The 17,500-nt window shown below is 32.8% G+C and overlaps 1 protein-coding gene across 1 annotated transcript in view; it reads left to right on the plus strand.

The window, feature by feature from the left end:
* Window positions 1–15,326, plus strand: part of LOC125043399 (protein O-linked-mannose beta-1,2-N-acetylglucosaminyltransferase 1-like) — a 36,383-nt gene extending 21,057 nt beyond the window's left edge. Inside the window, exons 5-7 of the mRNA XM_047639502.1 lie at window positions 3,068–3,142; window positions 5,265–5,374; window positions 14,351–15,326. Of these exons, the coding sequence (XP_047495458.1) occupies window positions 3,068–3,142; window positions 5,265–5,374; window positions 14,351–14,501 (336 nt within the window). The 3' untranslated portion in view covers window positions 14,502–15,326. The remainder of the gene's footprint in view (window positions 1–3,067; window positions 3,143–5,264; window positions 5,375–14,350) is intronic.
* Window positions 15,327–17,500: the final 2,174 nt, after the last annotated feature.

The following is a 17,500-nucleotide window of genomic DNA, read 5'->3' on the forward strand; positions in this document are numbered from 1 at the left end:
ATATATATTATATATATATATACATATATCCATATATATATATATATATACATATATACATACATATATATACATGTATATATATATATATATATATATATATATATATATATATACATATATCCATATACATATATACATATATACATACATATATATACATGTATATATATATATATATATATATATATATATATATATATATATATATATATATATATATAAAGACACATACACACACACACACGCGCGCGCACATCTCTCTATATATATATCAATACATGCAAATGATATAAACAGATCGAAGGAAAGATAAAGACCACTGAATAATGACAGAAGGTCAGAGTTTTGGGAATGAGAAAAGAATGAGAGAGCGAAGAGAGAACGACAGAGAAAAGGGATGAAAGGAAGGTGAATAAGAAGTAGAGGGAGTAGAAGAAGTGGAAGAGGAAGATAATAAGGAAAATAGTAACAGTAATAATAATGATGATTATAATGTAAATAAGGGCAACGGTAAAAATACTACTAATAATAATGATAATGAAATGAAAATAATAACAATAATAATAATAATGATAATAATAATAATAATAATAATAACAATAATAATAATAATAATAAAATAGTACCAATAATAATAAGAGTAATATTGATAATGATAATGATAATATTAATAATGATGATTATAATAATGGTAATACTAATGAAGATAACAATAAAAGCAATAATAATGATGATAATGATAACAATAACGATAATAATGATGATAATGATAATAATGATAAACGACGATAATGATAGTAATGTTGATAAGAATAATAAGGCGAAGAAGAAGAAGAAAAAGAGGAATAAAAAAAAATCGAACCTTCGTTGATAGTGACGTCATTTCCCTTTGCTTCTCAACGCAGAAAAGGGAGGAGCGTTTGCAACATGATAAGGGCAACATAGCACATTCTGAACGCATGCACGTGATATCAAAATTTGGAATTCACTGAATAGCAATATTTCAGCTATGCAGGTCACAAGACTTTTTTTTTTTTTTTTTTTTTTTTTTATGACATAGAGAGAATCTATATGACTAATTGGGACCGCACATATTTGCAACTAAATGTGATGCTTATAACACGTAGAACTAACAAATTTCTGGAAATATGTTTGGAAATAAGTTTGGATTATTTTCTTTGTTTTTTTTAATCGGGATTTTCATTTGTCTTTTTTGTTTTCCTTGTTTTTCATTCTTCATTTTTGTTTTAGTGTCTTATTTTTCTTTTATTGTTTCTCTTCTTCTTCTTCTTCTTCTTTTAGCTTGTTTGATATGATATCATTTGTTATAAAATTCCATCTCTTGTGTTCTTCATTTATTTGTTTTTTTTCTTAATGTTTGTTTTGTTTATAATGTTTTCTTCTTCTGTATTTGCCTCTATTCTCCTGTTCTTTTCTTCCGTTCGCTCTTTCTGTGTTATTTACTAACTAATTAAGCTTGTTGACAATGTTCTTCAGTTTTAAAGTTTTATTCCTGTTCTTTTAAATCCTTTTTTCTTTGTTAATTTATGTTGTTTCTCAGTTATTTAACTTTTTCTGTCTTCTTTAGTCCTCGTGTTTATTCTGTTCTCTTTCCATCTTTCTATCTGTTTGTCTGCAGGTATTGTTTCTGTGTTTGTATACTCCTATATTGCCTATTTCATTATCTCTGTCTCTGTCTCTGTATCTCTCTCTCTCTCTCTCTCTCTCATATTTACTCTTTCACTCTTTCCCTTTCTCTCTCTCCCCCTTTCAATTTCTTCTTTTCTTCCCTCCCTTCTCTCTCCCTCTTAGTCCGTCCTCCTCACCTCCCTCCTTTCCTCCCTCACTCCCTCTCTCCCTCCTTCCCTTCCTCCATCCATCCATCCATCCACCCTCCAACTATATCCCTTTTAACCTTTCCCTCTCTCTCCTTTCTCTCTCCTCCCCACCTCTCAACCTTTCCTCAAATTTCATGAATGCCATGAGCCGGTTATAAGGTCTCCCCATCCACTTTGAAGACCACGTTGCAAGATTTTTCTGGTGTGTATATAATTTCAGTGCCCCCTCGAGGATAAATGCCTGCCTCCTCTTCCCCACTTCCTTTCCCCACTTTCCCCTTCCACTTCCTGCTTTCCCCTTCCCCCCTTCCTCCATTTTACTCCTTCTTTCCTCTTCCCCCTTTATTCCACCGCTCTCTTACTTCTTTCTTCTCCTTCTTGTCCGCTATTTCTTTTTCCCCATTCTTAGTCTGTTCGTCTCTCTCCTTCCTTCCTCCTCCTCTCTTTTACCCTCTTTCTTTCCCCCTTTCCTTCTCCTTCCTTCTCTTTCTTACCTCCATTCCTCCCCTCTTCTTCTTCTTCTTCGTTCTCTTTTCTTCTCGTTCTCCATCCCCCACCTCCTTTCTTTCAGCCCTCCTTTACTCAATCTTTTCCCATCCTTCTTCTCCTTCCTCCCTCTCTCCTTCTTCTTCCTCCTCCTTTATTTCTCTTCCTTCTTCCCTCCTTTCCCCTTTCCCCTGCTTCTCCATCTTTGCCTGTCCTTCAAATCCTATATTCTTGGTAAGTGTTTATTCTCGGTGGTAATCTTATCGAGTAATGTGTTTTTTTATGATTTATTTTTCTTAATAATAATATTTGCTGATTCATCTTCGTATCTTGCGAATTGGTGTAATGAATAATGGATTCTGGGAATTGTCTGTGCGTTGGCGGGATCATTTTCTATTGTTTGTACATGTACGTGCATTATATACCAATCTTCTTATTACCCACACCCACACTTCTATCTCTCTCCCTCCCTCTACCCCTCACTCTCTCGCTCTCTCTCTCTCTCTCTCTCTCTCTCTCTCTCTCTCTCTCTCTCTCTCTCTTTCTCTTTCTCTCTCTCTCTCTCTCTCTCTCTCTCTCTCTCTCTCTCTCTCTCTCTCTCTCTCTCTCTCTCTCTCTCTCTCTCTCTCTCTCTCTCTCCCTTCCCCTATCTATCTATTTATCTATTTATCTCTTCTTTTTTGTTTCTCTTCATATCTGACTATACATCTCTCACATGATTACGTCCTCTCTCCTTTCAGAACGGCACAGCTGCTGTAGTCGGTGTCCAGATGAGCGATATTCAGGACGCAGAGGCTTTTAAGATCCTGGCTCAAGTAAGTAGATTTCTGAACCGAAGGCATGGCAAACGTTATTTCAGCCTTGAGCACGGGCAGTCCTCATAATCAATTTAGAGTCCAAGGGCGTGGGCCATAGCTCATGACCAAGCGTTTCTTAGTGTCATCATAATCATCATCATTATAGTTATTTTCATTATTATTATTATTAGTAGTATTATTATTGTTATTATTGTTATTATTATTATTATTATTATTATTATTATTATTATTATTATTAATGTTGTTGTTATTATTACTATTATCATCATTATTATGATTATTAATATGATTATTCTATTATACTATACTATTATTATTGTTGTTGTTGTTGTTATTATTACTAATATCATCATCATTATTATTATTTCAATGATTATTCTATTGTACTATACTACTATTATTATTGTTATATTGCTATTATTACTGTCACTATAGTTATCAGTAGAATTATCATTATCAATATCATCATCATTACCATTATTGTTATTACTATTGTTATTATTACTATAATTATTATCATTGTCACCACTGTTATGATAATCATTATTGTCATCATTATTAGTGTTATTATTATCATTATTACTACTAGTAGTAGTAGTAGTAGCAGCAGCAGCAGCAGTAGTAGTAGAAGTAGTAGTATCATTATTATTGTTATTATTATTATCATTATCATTTTTAATAGTATTATTATCATTATCATTATTAATATTATTATTATCATTATCATTATTAATATTATTATTATCATTATAATTATTAATATTATTATTATCATTATCATTATTAATATTATTATTATCATTATTATTACCATTATTACTACAAGTTTATTCTTGTAGTTGTTACTGTTTATACTATTATCACTATTTTTTTTATTACTATCATTCTGATCGGTACTTTTATTATTATTATCATTATTATCATCATTATCACTATCATCATCATATATATATTATAGCATTGCCATTATTATCATTATATTATCTTTTTATTTCTTATTGTATTGTTATTTTTTGTATTGTACTATTATTACTGTTATCAATATTATTGTTATAATAATTATCCTTATTATTATTATCATTATTATTACTATTTTTATCATTATTATTATTATTATTATTATTATTATTATTATTATTATTATTATTATTATCACTAGTATCATTATCATTATTATTATGATTATTATTATTTTTCTTACTGATATCATTATTGTTATTATTTAGATAATTAGCATTATTATTGTTATTACTATTATTATCATTTTACCACTATTATTATAAATAGCGTTATCATAATTATCAATATCATTGCTATTATCAATATCATGATTAGCATTATCATTATAACTATTAATATCATTACTATTTCTGCTGTTGTGTTTATTATCATTATTATCATTATTGGTAGCAGTAGTTGTAGTAGTGGTTGTAGTAGTAGTAGTATCATTATCATTTTCATCATATTTATCATTAATATTGTTATTATTATTATCACTATCACTATCATTTTTACTATTGCTATTTTTGTCAGTCATTTTAATTATTAGCTTTGTTATTATAACTATTGTTATTATTATTATCCTTACCATTATCATTATTATTATTATTATTATCATTATTATTATTGTATCATTATTATTATTACTATTATTATTATTATTATTATTATTATTATTATTATTATCATTATTATTGTTATTATTGTTGTATCATCATCATCATTATTATTATTGTATCATCATTATTATCATTACTATTATTATCCTTCCTGTTATCATTATCGTCATTGTTGTTGTTATTATCATCATTAACAATATTGTAAATACCGTGATAAACATTACTATCATTTACAAGTATCATCATTATTTCCATCACTTATACAATCAAAACATCACTCTCACAATCATCACCACTACTACCATTATTACAACCGTCACCACACCACCTTCACAATTTTATTTCCTTTTTTAATTTATTTATTCATTTATCTATTATTATTATTATTATTATTATTATTATTATTATTATTTTTTTTTTTTTTTTTTTTTTTTTTTTTTTTTTTTTTTTTTTTTTATTTTTAGAAACCACCTTCTTACCTTCCCGAATTTCTTCCTCAGGTCCTTGGTGTGTGGCATAAGGATAACAGAGACCACCACCTTGGTCTATGGCGTCTCCCTTATCACGGTGTTATCTTATTTATCATTGGCGTTCCTTACTCTAGTTATAGGTAAGTGGGAAAAGGGATGGAGTATATAATGTGTGGGCGTAGGTAGGGTATGGGGGAGTCGTGTGTGTTTTGTGTGTGTGTGTGTGTGTGTGTGTGTGTGTTTTTCAGTTGGATGGAATGGGTGTGTTTGTTTTGTTCGTGCTTGTGTTTGTTTGTGCGTGTGTGTGTGTGATTGCTTGTGTGTGTGTATTTGTTTGTGTGTTTGCTTGTGTATGTTTGTGTGTGATTGCTTGTGTGTGTGTGTGTTTGTATGTGATTGCTTGTGTGTGTGTGGTGTGTGTGTGTGTGTGTGTGTGTGTGTTTGTATGTGTGTCTTTCTTTGCATGTTTCAATGTTTTTTTTTGTTTTGTTTTTTGTATGTGCGCGCGTGTGTGTGCATGTGTGTGTCCGTGTGTATATACACGAAAATACACGAATATGCCTAATTTGTTTTCGCAATACACCGAAAATTAATTCGGTATATGATTGTGTTCCGTTGTTCTATTGCTGAATCTTGTACATAAGTGTGCATGTATGCGTGTGTATATGTGTGTGTGTGTGTGTTTGTTTGTTTGTGTGAGTGCGTGTGTGTGTATGTGTATGTGGGTGTTTGTTTGTTTGTGTGTATGTGTATGTTTTTTTTGTGTGTGTGTGTGTCTTTTTGTGTATACGTATTTTTTGTGTATGTGTGTATGTTAAGTATGTACCTCTATGCTAATGTACGTCTATGTATTTTTGCGTATTTATGTGTATTTCGTGTCTGAGTTTTTGAGATAATTTTTTCTTGAATGCTCTCCTTTTTTCATTCTATTCACTGGTTAATTAACGATTTGCTTGCACGAAAATAACGTTATTCAGAAAGTTTAAGGGAATATACTTAGTGTATATATATTGATGTTTAATGTCCATCTATCTGTCCGTCTATATGAGTCTCCATCTCTCTTTCTATACCTTTATCTATATCTCTATCCATCTATCTATATCTATCTATGCATATATTTCTAGTTGTTTATATCTATCCATGCCTTTGTTTATATCTATATCCATCATCTCTCTGTACCTGTGTATCTATATCAATATTAATCTATCTATCTGTCTATCTCCTTATATCAATCTAAACACTTGCACATATCTATACACACTCTTTAATCGACTGAAAGTAAAGAAAGAAAAAGAAAAAAAAAGAAAAAGATATACATACATGCATACACACACACACACACACACACACACACACACACACACACTCATATATATATATATATATATATATATATATATATATATATATATATATATATATATGACTTATTTCCTCTTCTGCAGTCACCTGTCATGAGTGAGGCGTTTAGCTGGCCCTTTAAGGATTTTCATCATGACTGACCTCAACTAGGAAACAGCATTTTCTTTTAATTTTCTATTTTCAGTTTTTCTGAAGGCAAAGGATGATTCAGTAACTTTTTATATTTTCTTATTCATTTATTTATCATCTATTTTTTTACTTATTCATTTATGTATCTTAATTAATTGATTAATTTGTTTATTTTTACTTTTCTTTATATATTTACATTTTCCTTTATTATTACAATAATTTTTTTTTTATGTGTCTGTACGGATTACCAGCCTTTACAAACAGTGAATCTTGCTATGGAATAATTTTGTGCATCATTTCTGTTCTTATAATAACAACTGATTAATTCATTCGGAGATTTAAGGTTGCCATTAATCATAGATACACACGAATCTCAAATTATTTACAAATGGTCTGTTGAATTATTTACTTCAATTTTATGATTCTATATTTCACTTCTATTTCCATAGGGAGAAAATATCCTATTATCTGTGTATCATTTAACCACACACACAAACAAATAAACACACACACACACATACACATACACATACGCATACACATACACACATACACATATACATACACATACACATACACATACACCACACCATACACACAATAAAAGAGAAAAAAAAAAGAAACAAAAATAAATAAGAAATGAAAAACAAAAACCAAGTTGTAGTTACGTTGAGGACTATTCTGTGTGCTTTAATCAAGGGACTTTTGATAGTAAATAATAATAAATGCTTTGTCTCTCTTTAACTGGACTGAGGGCTGTGATGTAAAAATATATCTTTGAACATCGAATCAAAAATCACTAATAAAGTTACTATTATACTATTGATGATATGTTACACTTCACTATAACAACAGCAACAATCATAATGATGCTAATAATGACAATGATAATAAAGATAACATTAATAATGATGATGATGATGATAATAATGATGATGATAATAATGATAATAATAATAATAATAATAATAATGATGATAGTAATAATGATAATAATAATAATAATAATAATAATAATAATAATAATCATAATAATAATAATAATAATGATAATAATGATAATGATAACAAAAATAGTGCTACAGTAATAATAGTATTGATAACAACCATAGTAATAATAATGATAACGATATTAATACCAATAACAATGGCGATTATATCAATGAAATATTTTAATAATAATATTTGTACTACTAATATCATTGTCCGTGTTGTTGTTGTAATTGTTATTGTTATTATTACCTTTATTATTAATATTATTATTATTATTATTATTATTATTATTATTATTATTATTATTATGACTATTATTATTGTTCTTATTATTATGACTATTATCAATATCATACTCATTGATATCATTATTATTATTATCATTATTATTATTATTAGTAGTAGTAGTAGTAATAGTAGTTGTAGTACTATTATCAGTATTATTGTCATTATTATTATTATTACTGTTATTATTATTATTATTATTATTATCTTTATTACTCTTACTACTACTATCACGCTTCTTCTTATTATTAGTATTGTTATTGCTACTGTTATAATTATCATTATTATCACTACTATCAAAATTATCATTAATAAGGTTCCTATCATCGTCATTTTAACCATATCATTGTTACTATCATTATCTTTATTTTCATATACAACGAATTTCTCTATGTCAACACTCTTTGATTAATAAATATTTACATGCACGTATATCCAGGTTGCCAAACATGTAAAATAAATATTAGTCTTTTCGTTCAAGGTCTACGGTTTTGCTTAGCCTGGTTTAATTAACACTCGCTTGAGCTGAAGCCAGAGGCCGAGCATTTCTGATAGGTTGTAAGCACTTTTTCTTCCTATTTTTTCTCTTCTCTTCTCTCCCCTTTTCCCCTGTGCCGACTTTCAATTAACTGATCGATGTGCTGTAGCTGCGTGACGTATAAATAATCTGCCACGAAGATTAGTTAGCGGTTTACTGTGTTGCTATTTGGTTCTCAGTGACCCTGTAGGTAATGCTTGGTCGTTCCATCTCGCCCTTATATGTTATCTTTATTTTATTTTTTTGTTCTGCTGTAGTTTATTTTTTTTATGTTCCTTAAGCGTGGGTGCTTTAATAAGATTAGTCTAATTATTATCAATTCGATGTTTTATTTAGGGCATTATTTTGTTATCTTTACATTTCTCACCTCACCATAATCACGACCATAATTATCAATCACATCCATATTACCGTAATATAACCAATGCCATTTAATCAACTGCTTTTATTACACCAGTTGACTGTTAATATTGGAACGACAAAGCTTTGTAAGTCTCTATTGGCTATGCCTATGATCCTCCCACTCTGCAGACGTGGCTATTTCGGTGTCTTAGTATATACAAGTCTCTCTCTTTTCCCCAAATATCTGCGAGGGATAATGTAACCTCGCCTGTGCGTTTATTGGGAGAGAGTGTATGGGTGTTTTCGTAAGTTTGTGCATATGGGAGTACGTATATATATACATGTATGTACTGCTTTAGGTGGTGTGATGATGTGATCAAAATAGAATCAATGAATGTTGATTGATTAGTTCAGGTTAATTTGATGTTAACAGCAATTGTTTTTCTTTGCAATGACATTCTCAAAAATGAGCAGTCTGTTTGTCTGAAATATGCATAATTTATTAATTCTCCGCGTGCAACATTTTCTACATTTTTCCCCTACATTCGCCTAATATATAACATATATTTTTAAATGACGTTGTTGTTTTTCGTTTTAACATCTGAAACTTACCAGTCGCCACATGGAGGGGGTAATAAATTTTCCCCATGAAACACACACACACACACACACACACACACACACACATATACACACACACGCACACATACATATGTATACACACACACACACACACACACACATACACACACACACACACACACACACACACACACACACACACACACACACACACACACACACACACACACACACACACACACACACACACACACACACACTCACGTATACACCCACACACACACATATGTATATACATACATATATACATTCATATTTATACTTACAGATATACATGCGTGTGTGCATAATTAAATATGAACATAACACACACACTCACACACACACACACACACACACACACACACACACACATAAATATATATAAATACACACACACACATATACATACACATCTATCTATCTTTATATATAATATATATATATATATATATATATATATATATATATATATATACATATACATACACACATGTCATTTACCTGGCACATAAACTCCTGTAGTGCATTTTTGAAATAGGCGGAATTCTAGTGAAAAGAGCATGTAACATATTCAACCTGGCTTTTGAAGCGAACAGAGATGGCATGAATGGCACTTTTGCTGTGTTGACGATCTCTTGTGTCTGTAACTGATATTTTTGTATGCTGTTTTTCTTTGTCGATGTGTGGTTGTTTGCCTCCGACGCAACAAACAAAAATAAACAATGCATTTTTTGTGGAATACGCATTTTATATTCTATTTCTGATGAGGTTAACTGTGTAGAAAGTTGTGTTAGATATATGTTTGTCTAATTTCGTCGACATTACGTGCAAGGCAAAATTTTTATGAAAGTAAGTTCTATAATGCATGAACCACAAGTTTCGACTCTTCGAAACACCTTCCCTTTCTTCTACTGACACATGTATCGGACACGGTATAAACCACAAGATTCAAAACTGGGAATTCAAGGACTGGTAATACTATATTGGCCTTTTCTTAATCCCGTAGACCTATTTAGATTAATATTCTCTCTGCTTCCTTGTTCGTATTGCCACAACACTCAGTCGTTCCTTTCTGAAGAGACAGTAAGTAGGAGGATCCTGCTACGAGATAGGTATCGTTACTCGAGAGACAGAAAGGATTTAGACAGAACTGTAGGGTCCCTATTCTTGCATGAAATCCACAAGCACTGAATGTTGTTGCAGTAGCGTTTCCTATAAAATGGAACTTCCAGCGTTGAAAGGGTCACGGATTTTGGGAGTAACTGGTCGGTCTTACAACAGGAAATTGTCAATGTTGAAATAGTGAATGCTCGCTTTTATTTGCCTAATCCAAACACAAACACACACACACACACACACACACACACACACACACACACACACACACAGACAGACACACACACACAGACACACACACACACACACACACACACACACACACACACACACAGGCAGACAGACACACACACACACACACACACACACACACATCCACATACACACGCACGTAAGGGTGCACACGCTTATACATGAGCACAAACAAGCAGATGTACACACACACACACACACACACACACACACACACACACACACACACACACACACACACACACACACACACACACACACACAAGTACATATACACGTACAAACAAGAGACATATACCTTATACCTTCGTCTCCTTTCCCGAGTGTTAACATATTCTAGGAGGCTACTATATAAAGCCTTCACACTTGAATCGCAAACATAGGTAGATTAATGCGTCAACATATCTTATGCTATACAAACTCTTGACGTGGATATAGGGTACTGTAGGAAAATCACGCTCATAGATATTTCATTAGAGAACCCTTCTAGATTTACTCATTACAGGCTACTTCATTCGAAACGAATACGGTAAAAAGGGACTTTGCGTTGAGTGACAATCTTCACAATGAAAAAAGTGAAGAGCTAATTTACTCTGCCAGACACTTCTCACAAGCTTATTGCCAGAGATTTGGCTAAATTGAAGTTTTCCTAGAACCAGTTCAGATCGCAGAGCAAATCCGCTGAAGAGTTCTTATATCAAAGGAAAACCATTGGGAACTTAATGAGAACGTGATGTTGTGTTAGAGCTTATTAGTGTTGAGGAGTATCAACAAGTGGCATTTTACACTACACACAATTAAGTGTCAAGGAGATGAAATTGAAACACTACAGCAACAAGAGAGGAAGTAACAAGTCTCGTAAAGCTGAAACCACTTCAGTATCCGAAACAGGGTACTGCGTGTTCTTTTTCTGTGTTGAAACCTGACAGTCACGTGTTTTTTCTTCAATTTCTCGTAGAGTTTTATTACTCAATGCAGTGACAGTATAAATGATAATTATTGTAGTAATAATGACAATTGTAATGGTAATATTAATAGTGATGATAATAATAATGGAAGAATAATGGAACCGGTACGGGACAGTGGATACAGTTGAAACTTGCGCGGTAGTCTGAAAAGCCAGGATTTCGTCAGCTTTCGAGGCTAGTTGTTCGATGGGGAGTTCTTACAACAATACGGCGGTTTGAACCGCCGCTTGCAGGCGCTGGAGGAACATCGAGCGCAGGATATCAGGGGGCAGGTGTGTGTTGGCACGGGCGAGAGTGCATTGGATGTGTCTGTTGACGTTGTCGTGAAGAGGGCGCGCAACGCGTTTCGTGGGGAAGGCGCCGCTCGCTACAGGATCGGTTCCTTGAGGAGTTCGTATGTGCTGTATTCGGGGTTGTTGATAAGGTCGCTGACGGAGAGGAGTTCAGGGGAGAGATTTGTCAGTATCTCTCTCTCTCTCTCTCTCTCTCTCTCTCTCTCTCTCTCTCTCTCTCTCTCTCTCTCTATATATATATATATATATATATATATGTGTGTGTGTGTGTGTGTATTTATATACACACACACATCTATGTGTATATGTACCCACACACACACGCAAATATAATTGTATATGTATATATATATATATGCATATATATATATATGTATATATATATATATTTATATATACATATATATGTATATATATATATATATATATATATATATATATGTAAGTATATATAGCCATATAAGTATGCATGTTCTTGTGCGCGCGCACGCGGGTGTGAGGTATATGTATACCCATATGTATTCATGTATGTATGTATGAGTGAGTTTGTCCGTATATATGCATGTATATATATATATATATATATATATATACATACATACATACATAATATGTATATATATATGTATATATATATATATATATATGTATGCAAATGATATAAAATAATTGAGATTATCTTGCTACTTGCTGATATACATATTCTGTTCAACATTTACTGCACGAAGGAGACATTAGGAACTTCAAAGTCCTCCTAGAGCCTATGCTAACCTACGGTCAGCGATTTATGTACATATTTGGAGGTTTCTATGGATATGAGGCAGTCGTCTCCACTTTTGTCGGCTCCATGACTAAAGCAAATTTGATTTTCCTTTGAAATGTTCTTTCTCTAGACCAATCGTCATTTTCTTTTTCGAGTGAGCATTGAAATACTCTTCTACTTATGTGTTCCTCGAAGACCTTTTGTTGACGGTCCTTGAAGAGGCCGTTTCACTCTCGTGTTTCACTCCACAAAACGTTGTTGATAAAAAGGATTTTTTAGCCCTTCCTCGATAGTACAAGGCAGACTCGCTCATATATACTTACATGTGGACATATGTGTATACACACATCGCACACACATACAAACTCACACCCGCGCGCGTACACGTACATGCGTACATGTTTGTATGTTTTGTATGTAAATGCGTACGTATAGATACATGTAAATGCATGTATCTACACGCACGCATATATACACATATCTGTTGATGCATGATCGCAAATTGTAAAAGAAAATGTGATGTTCATTTATATTAAGTATAGCATCAATTGTTCACTCAGGGACGTTTCATTAACATACACTTCAAGAATAAATAATTTAACAATTAATTTTATCTTAAGTCCATTTTTTGTTTCATCTCATCCTAGATTATCACTTTTTTTTTTTTTTTTTTTTTTTTTTTTTTTTTTTTTTTTTATCTTCCTTCTCTTCCCTTGACCATTCATCGATATTAACAGTGAGAAAGAGAAGTACAGGTTTCCAACAAGTCTGTTACGTGTTGCTGATAAAGACGTTTTCCTTATCCCTTGTATCTCTCAGGCTCTATGTCAGCAGTTTGGAAAAAGAACAAGTACACTTCTTTCGTCTCCTCTTCAGTACAAAATTGAGAAAAGAAAAGAAAAAAGGGGAAAAAAAAAAAAAGCTGATATAAATCCATATTTCTTTTTCTGGGTTTTATAGTGTGTATTTTGTTTGGAATGTATAAGATGCTAGTACATCTTTAGTATTGTTGTTATTGTATTGATGGTAATTTGATGTTTAGATCTTTAGATACATAACGATGATCGATTTTATTTTCCTATTTTTATTTTCTTCAGATATTTCCCTACTATAATATAAATCTTTACCTTCTCCTGATCCGTTTGAATGAAATCTCATAGTGTGTATCTGAACCATCTGTGTCTTTAGCATATTTGATTTTTTGGGGGCAACAATTTTATTTTCTGTATTACCTACGTACACATGCTATACAGATTTAAAATAATCTATACATCTTTAAAAATAGCTTTTACAAACTGATTTTTCCATTATACACCCTTTTCATCCTATTTCGAGACGAAACTCATAATATTATTTACATTATTTACATTAACGATTTAATTATTTCTTGTTTTTTACCTTCTCTTCCATACGGCATTTACGTTCACGATTTAATACCTTCTCTCCCACAGCAAATACATGAAGCACACAGACCAGATTTTAGAACCACGTCCTGATCTCAAGCTCAGACTCGAGGCGGAAGAAGCGAGAAGCGACGTGGTGACTTTTCAAGCACACACATATGAAGATTACAAGAGCATTATGGACCTGAACGTTGCGTAGTCCTCGAGCGCCGGTTGGGATTTTTTTTAGCGTCGTGTTAGTGTTTATATATGTACGTAAGGATGCACACGCTTATACATAAGCATAAAAGAGCAGACACACACACACACACACACACACACACACACACACACACACACACACACACACACACACACACACATCTTTATACTGTATCAAAGCTATCCCTCTACCACAGTGGTTCTTAACCTGGGGAGCTTCAGTATTCTCCATGGGGGTGCGAGCTCTTGCATAAAGGACAGTAATTTCTCTAATTATATTTGTTATTCTCTTAACGAGAGCATGGTCACATAATGGAAAGTGTAATTATAATGCCACTCATTAAAAAGACTAACAACATACTCATAATTTTCTGTAAAATCTGGGAGGGAATTTTATTTACAGATGCAAAGGAGGCGTGGAGGGAAGGAAAAATACATAAAGGGGGGCGTGATAGTTAAAAAGTTAAGAACCACTGCTCTACCATATTACTGAAATGTGTACGCCAATGCTATTGTTTGCATCGCTTGTTGTATTCTACACGATTTAAATAAGGTTACATGTTTGTAACATACATATATTTTAACACACACATAGGCAAATACAAATGCTTATTGTTTATTCATCTCCTTTGTTCACATTGGACACCAATGTTATGTAATCTTTTTCCTTCCGCAAATACTATGTATTTCCGTAACAGCTCTGCTTCATCACTGATTGTCGCATGCTAAAGGAGTAATTTATAGCTATCCTTAGACCATTGTAAATATGCCGGGCAGACTCCCTGCAGGGGCCCAAGGAGCAACACCGCTCCCATGATTAGCAGCCTCGCTCCAACATTATTACACCTTTAATAAAGGAATCAAGTCATCTTGTTTATCTACCTTAAACCCTAACCTCTACTATTCTCTTACAGGGCCCATCTCACGGGTTCTCTCTCTCTGTCTCTCTCTCACACACACACACACACACACACACACACACACACACACACACACACACACACACACATATATATATATATATATATATATATATATGTCACTCTAGTGCTCTGTCTTACGAAAGGTCCATTTTTGGTATTTATCTTCTTCATGACACTCTATTCTCTCCATGTTGACATGCCCATCTTCCCTTAACCCTGTACTTCCTGACCCTTCTTCTTTACCTGAATTGTTTTGTTACATGATAGGAATATATTGTATTAGGGTTATTTATAAGCAACATCAAGTGTTTTTTTAAAATTTATTGATAATAAACTATTTCCATAAGAGGGACAAAATTGTCACTTCAGGAGTACAAAAACATACTCTGCACCTGAATATTTATCTTTTTTTTTTTAATATTACTTTCTATATAAACATAAATGCAATTAAGACACTTAACTTTCATTTTATAAGCATTTGTGCAAAAAAGTGTATTTTTCTCAGTTGACCCTCCTGTATGAAATTTAAAAAAACCATTTATCTGAGGAAAAATCCTTTCTGCAAAAACTCAAAGTAAAATAGTTTTCTTGTATGGGGAAAATAATTTATCTTGTGATTATTTTGTGTGGAATTCTAGAAAGCAATTCCTCTTTGATTCACAGCACAAATGAACTTCACATTTCATGCAAAACACTGCTACCTTACCAGTGCATCCTGGCAGCTTACATGTGCCTCTTTTCTCAGAAATGATAGGGAAGTGCCCAACCATATCCAGTCTTATGTCTTTGTCAGGAATAGGCTTAGTTGCTCTCCCAGTTTTTTTCTTGGCAGCTCGACGGTTTTCTCTTTTTACCTCTACTTTTTCAACTTAGCAAAAGAAAATCTCCAAGTTTGAGCTTGAATTCACACAGAGACTCTTAGGTACCTCTAAGTGGTTTGCCTCTCTTCTATAAAGTAACCAAGAGTTTACCACTGTCATGTCTATCATATGAAAAATTAGCCTTTGGTAATATTTTTTTGATCTACCCCACCCATATGTGTATTGTAGTCCTTGAAAATGAATGGTCTAGCAACTTCTACTCTTTCTTTCATTTTTCTGTCAAATCTTGTGCACTTGTCGAATGGGAATGAAGTGGCAAATGTAGATACAAGATGCACTGCTTTGTTGTCAAACCATTTCAGAGCTGTTATTTTGTTACCATCCTCATACACTGTTTCCCATTCATCATGAGACCCACGCCCATAAGCTTGAAGTTGCTTATCTGATTTGAACGTCAGGCTTTGTAATCTGTTTTGATGAACAGTTCCACTACACCATATACCCCGTGAAGCTAAGTGATCTATGAGAGGGAGGGAGGTAAACCAATTATCAAAATATAATTTGTGATTCTTGGAGGGGGGTATAGACTCAGCAAGATGGAGCACCGAGTTAGCACTTGGTTTCAGATCTGGAACATTTGGATTATTTGCAGGCTCCATTTTACCAACATATGGCATGAAATCATACACCATTCCTATATCATCTGCCAAAACAAATATCTTGTATCCACGTTTGTGTGGTTTCTTAGGAATATATTGTTTCATAGATGAATTCCCCTTGAAAGGTACCATCTGCTCATCTACACATAGATATTCAGTCATGGGGATTTCTTTGAATTTGGATCTCAGGTGTTCGAGTAAGGGTCTTACTTTTGATAGTTTGTCATTTGGATCTATTTGGGAACATATCATGTTATAAAATAAGAAAACGCAGGTGGGAGATAGTTATTGCAAAAATATAGCTTGTGTTTATATATGGTCAAGCATGACTTGCATGTGCCTCATAGGACAATTTAGTCACATTTATTCATATCAGCCTAAAACTTTTCTGTTTTATCAAGTATGGATATACTGGTGTGAAACATTCAGCTTATAATTTGCTTATTGCACAAAGTAAATATCTCTGCAGTAAATTACCCGGTTGAGGATCCATGAGGGATCAAAATGTTGTTGCAGTCGGTGCACGATAAAGCATCCACACCCTGTGATGTTTTCCAGTTTTCTAAGCTTGATGAAAAACCAGGGCTGAAGCAG

This window comes from Penaeus chinensis, chromosome 33, assembly GCF_019202785.1.
Source record: "Penaeus chinensis breed Huanghai No. 1 chromosome 33, ASM1920278v2, whole genome shotgun sequence".
Taxonomy (NCBI): Eukaryota; Metazoa; Arthropoda; class Malacostraca; order Decapoda; family Penaeidae; genus Penaeus; species Penaeus chinensis.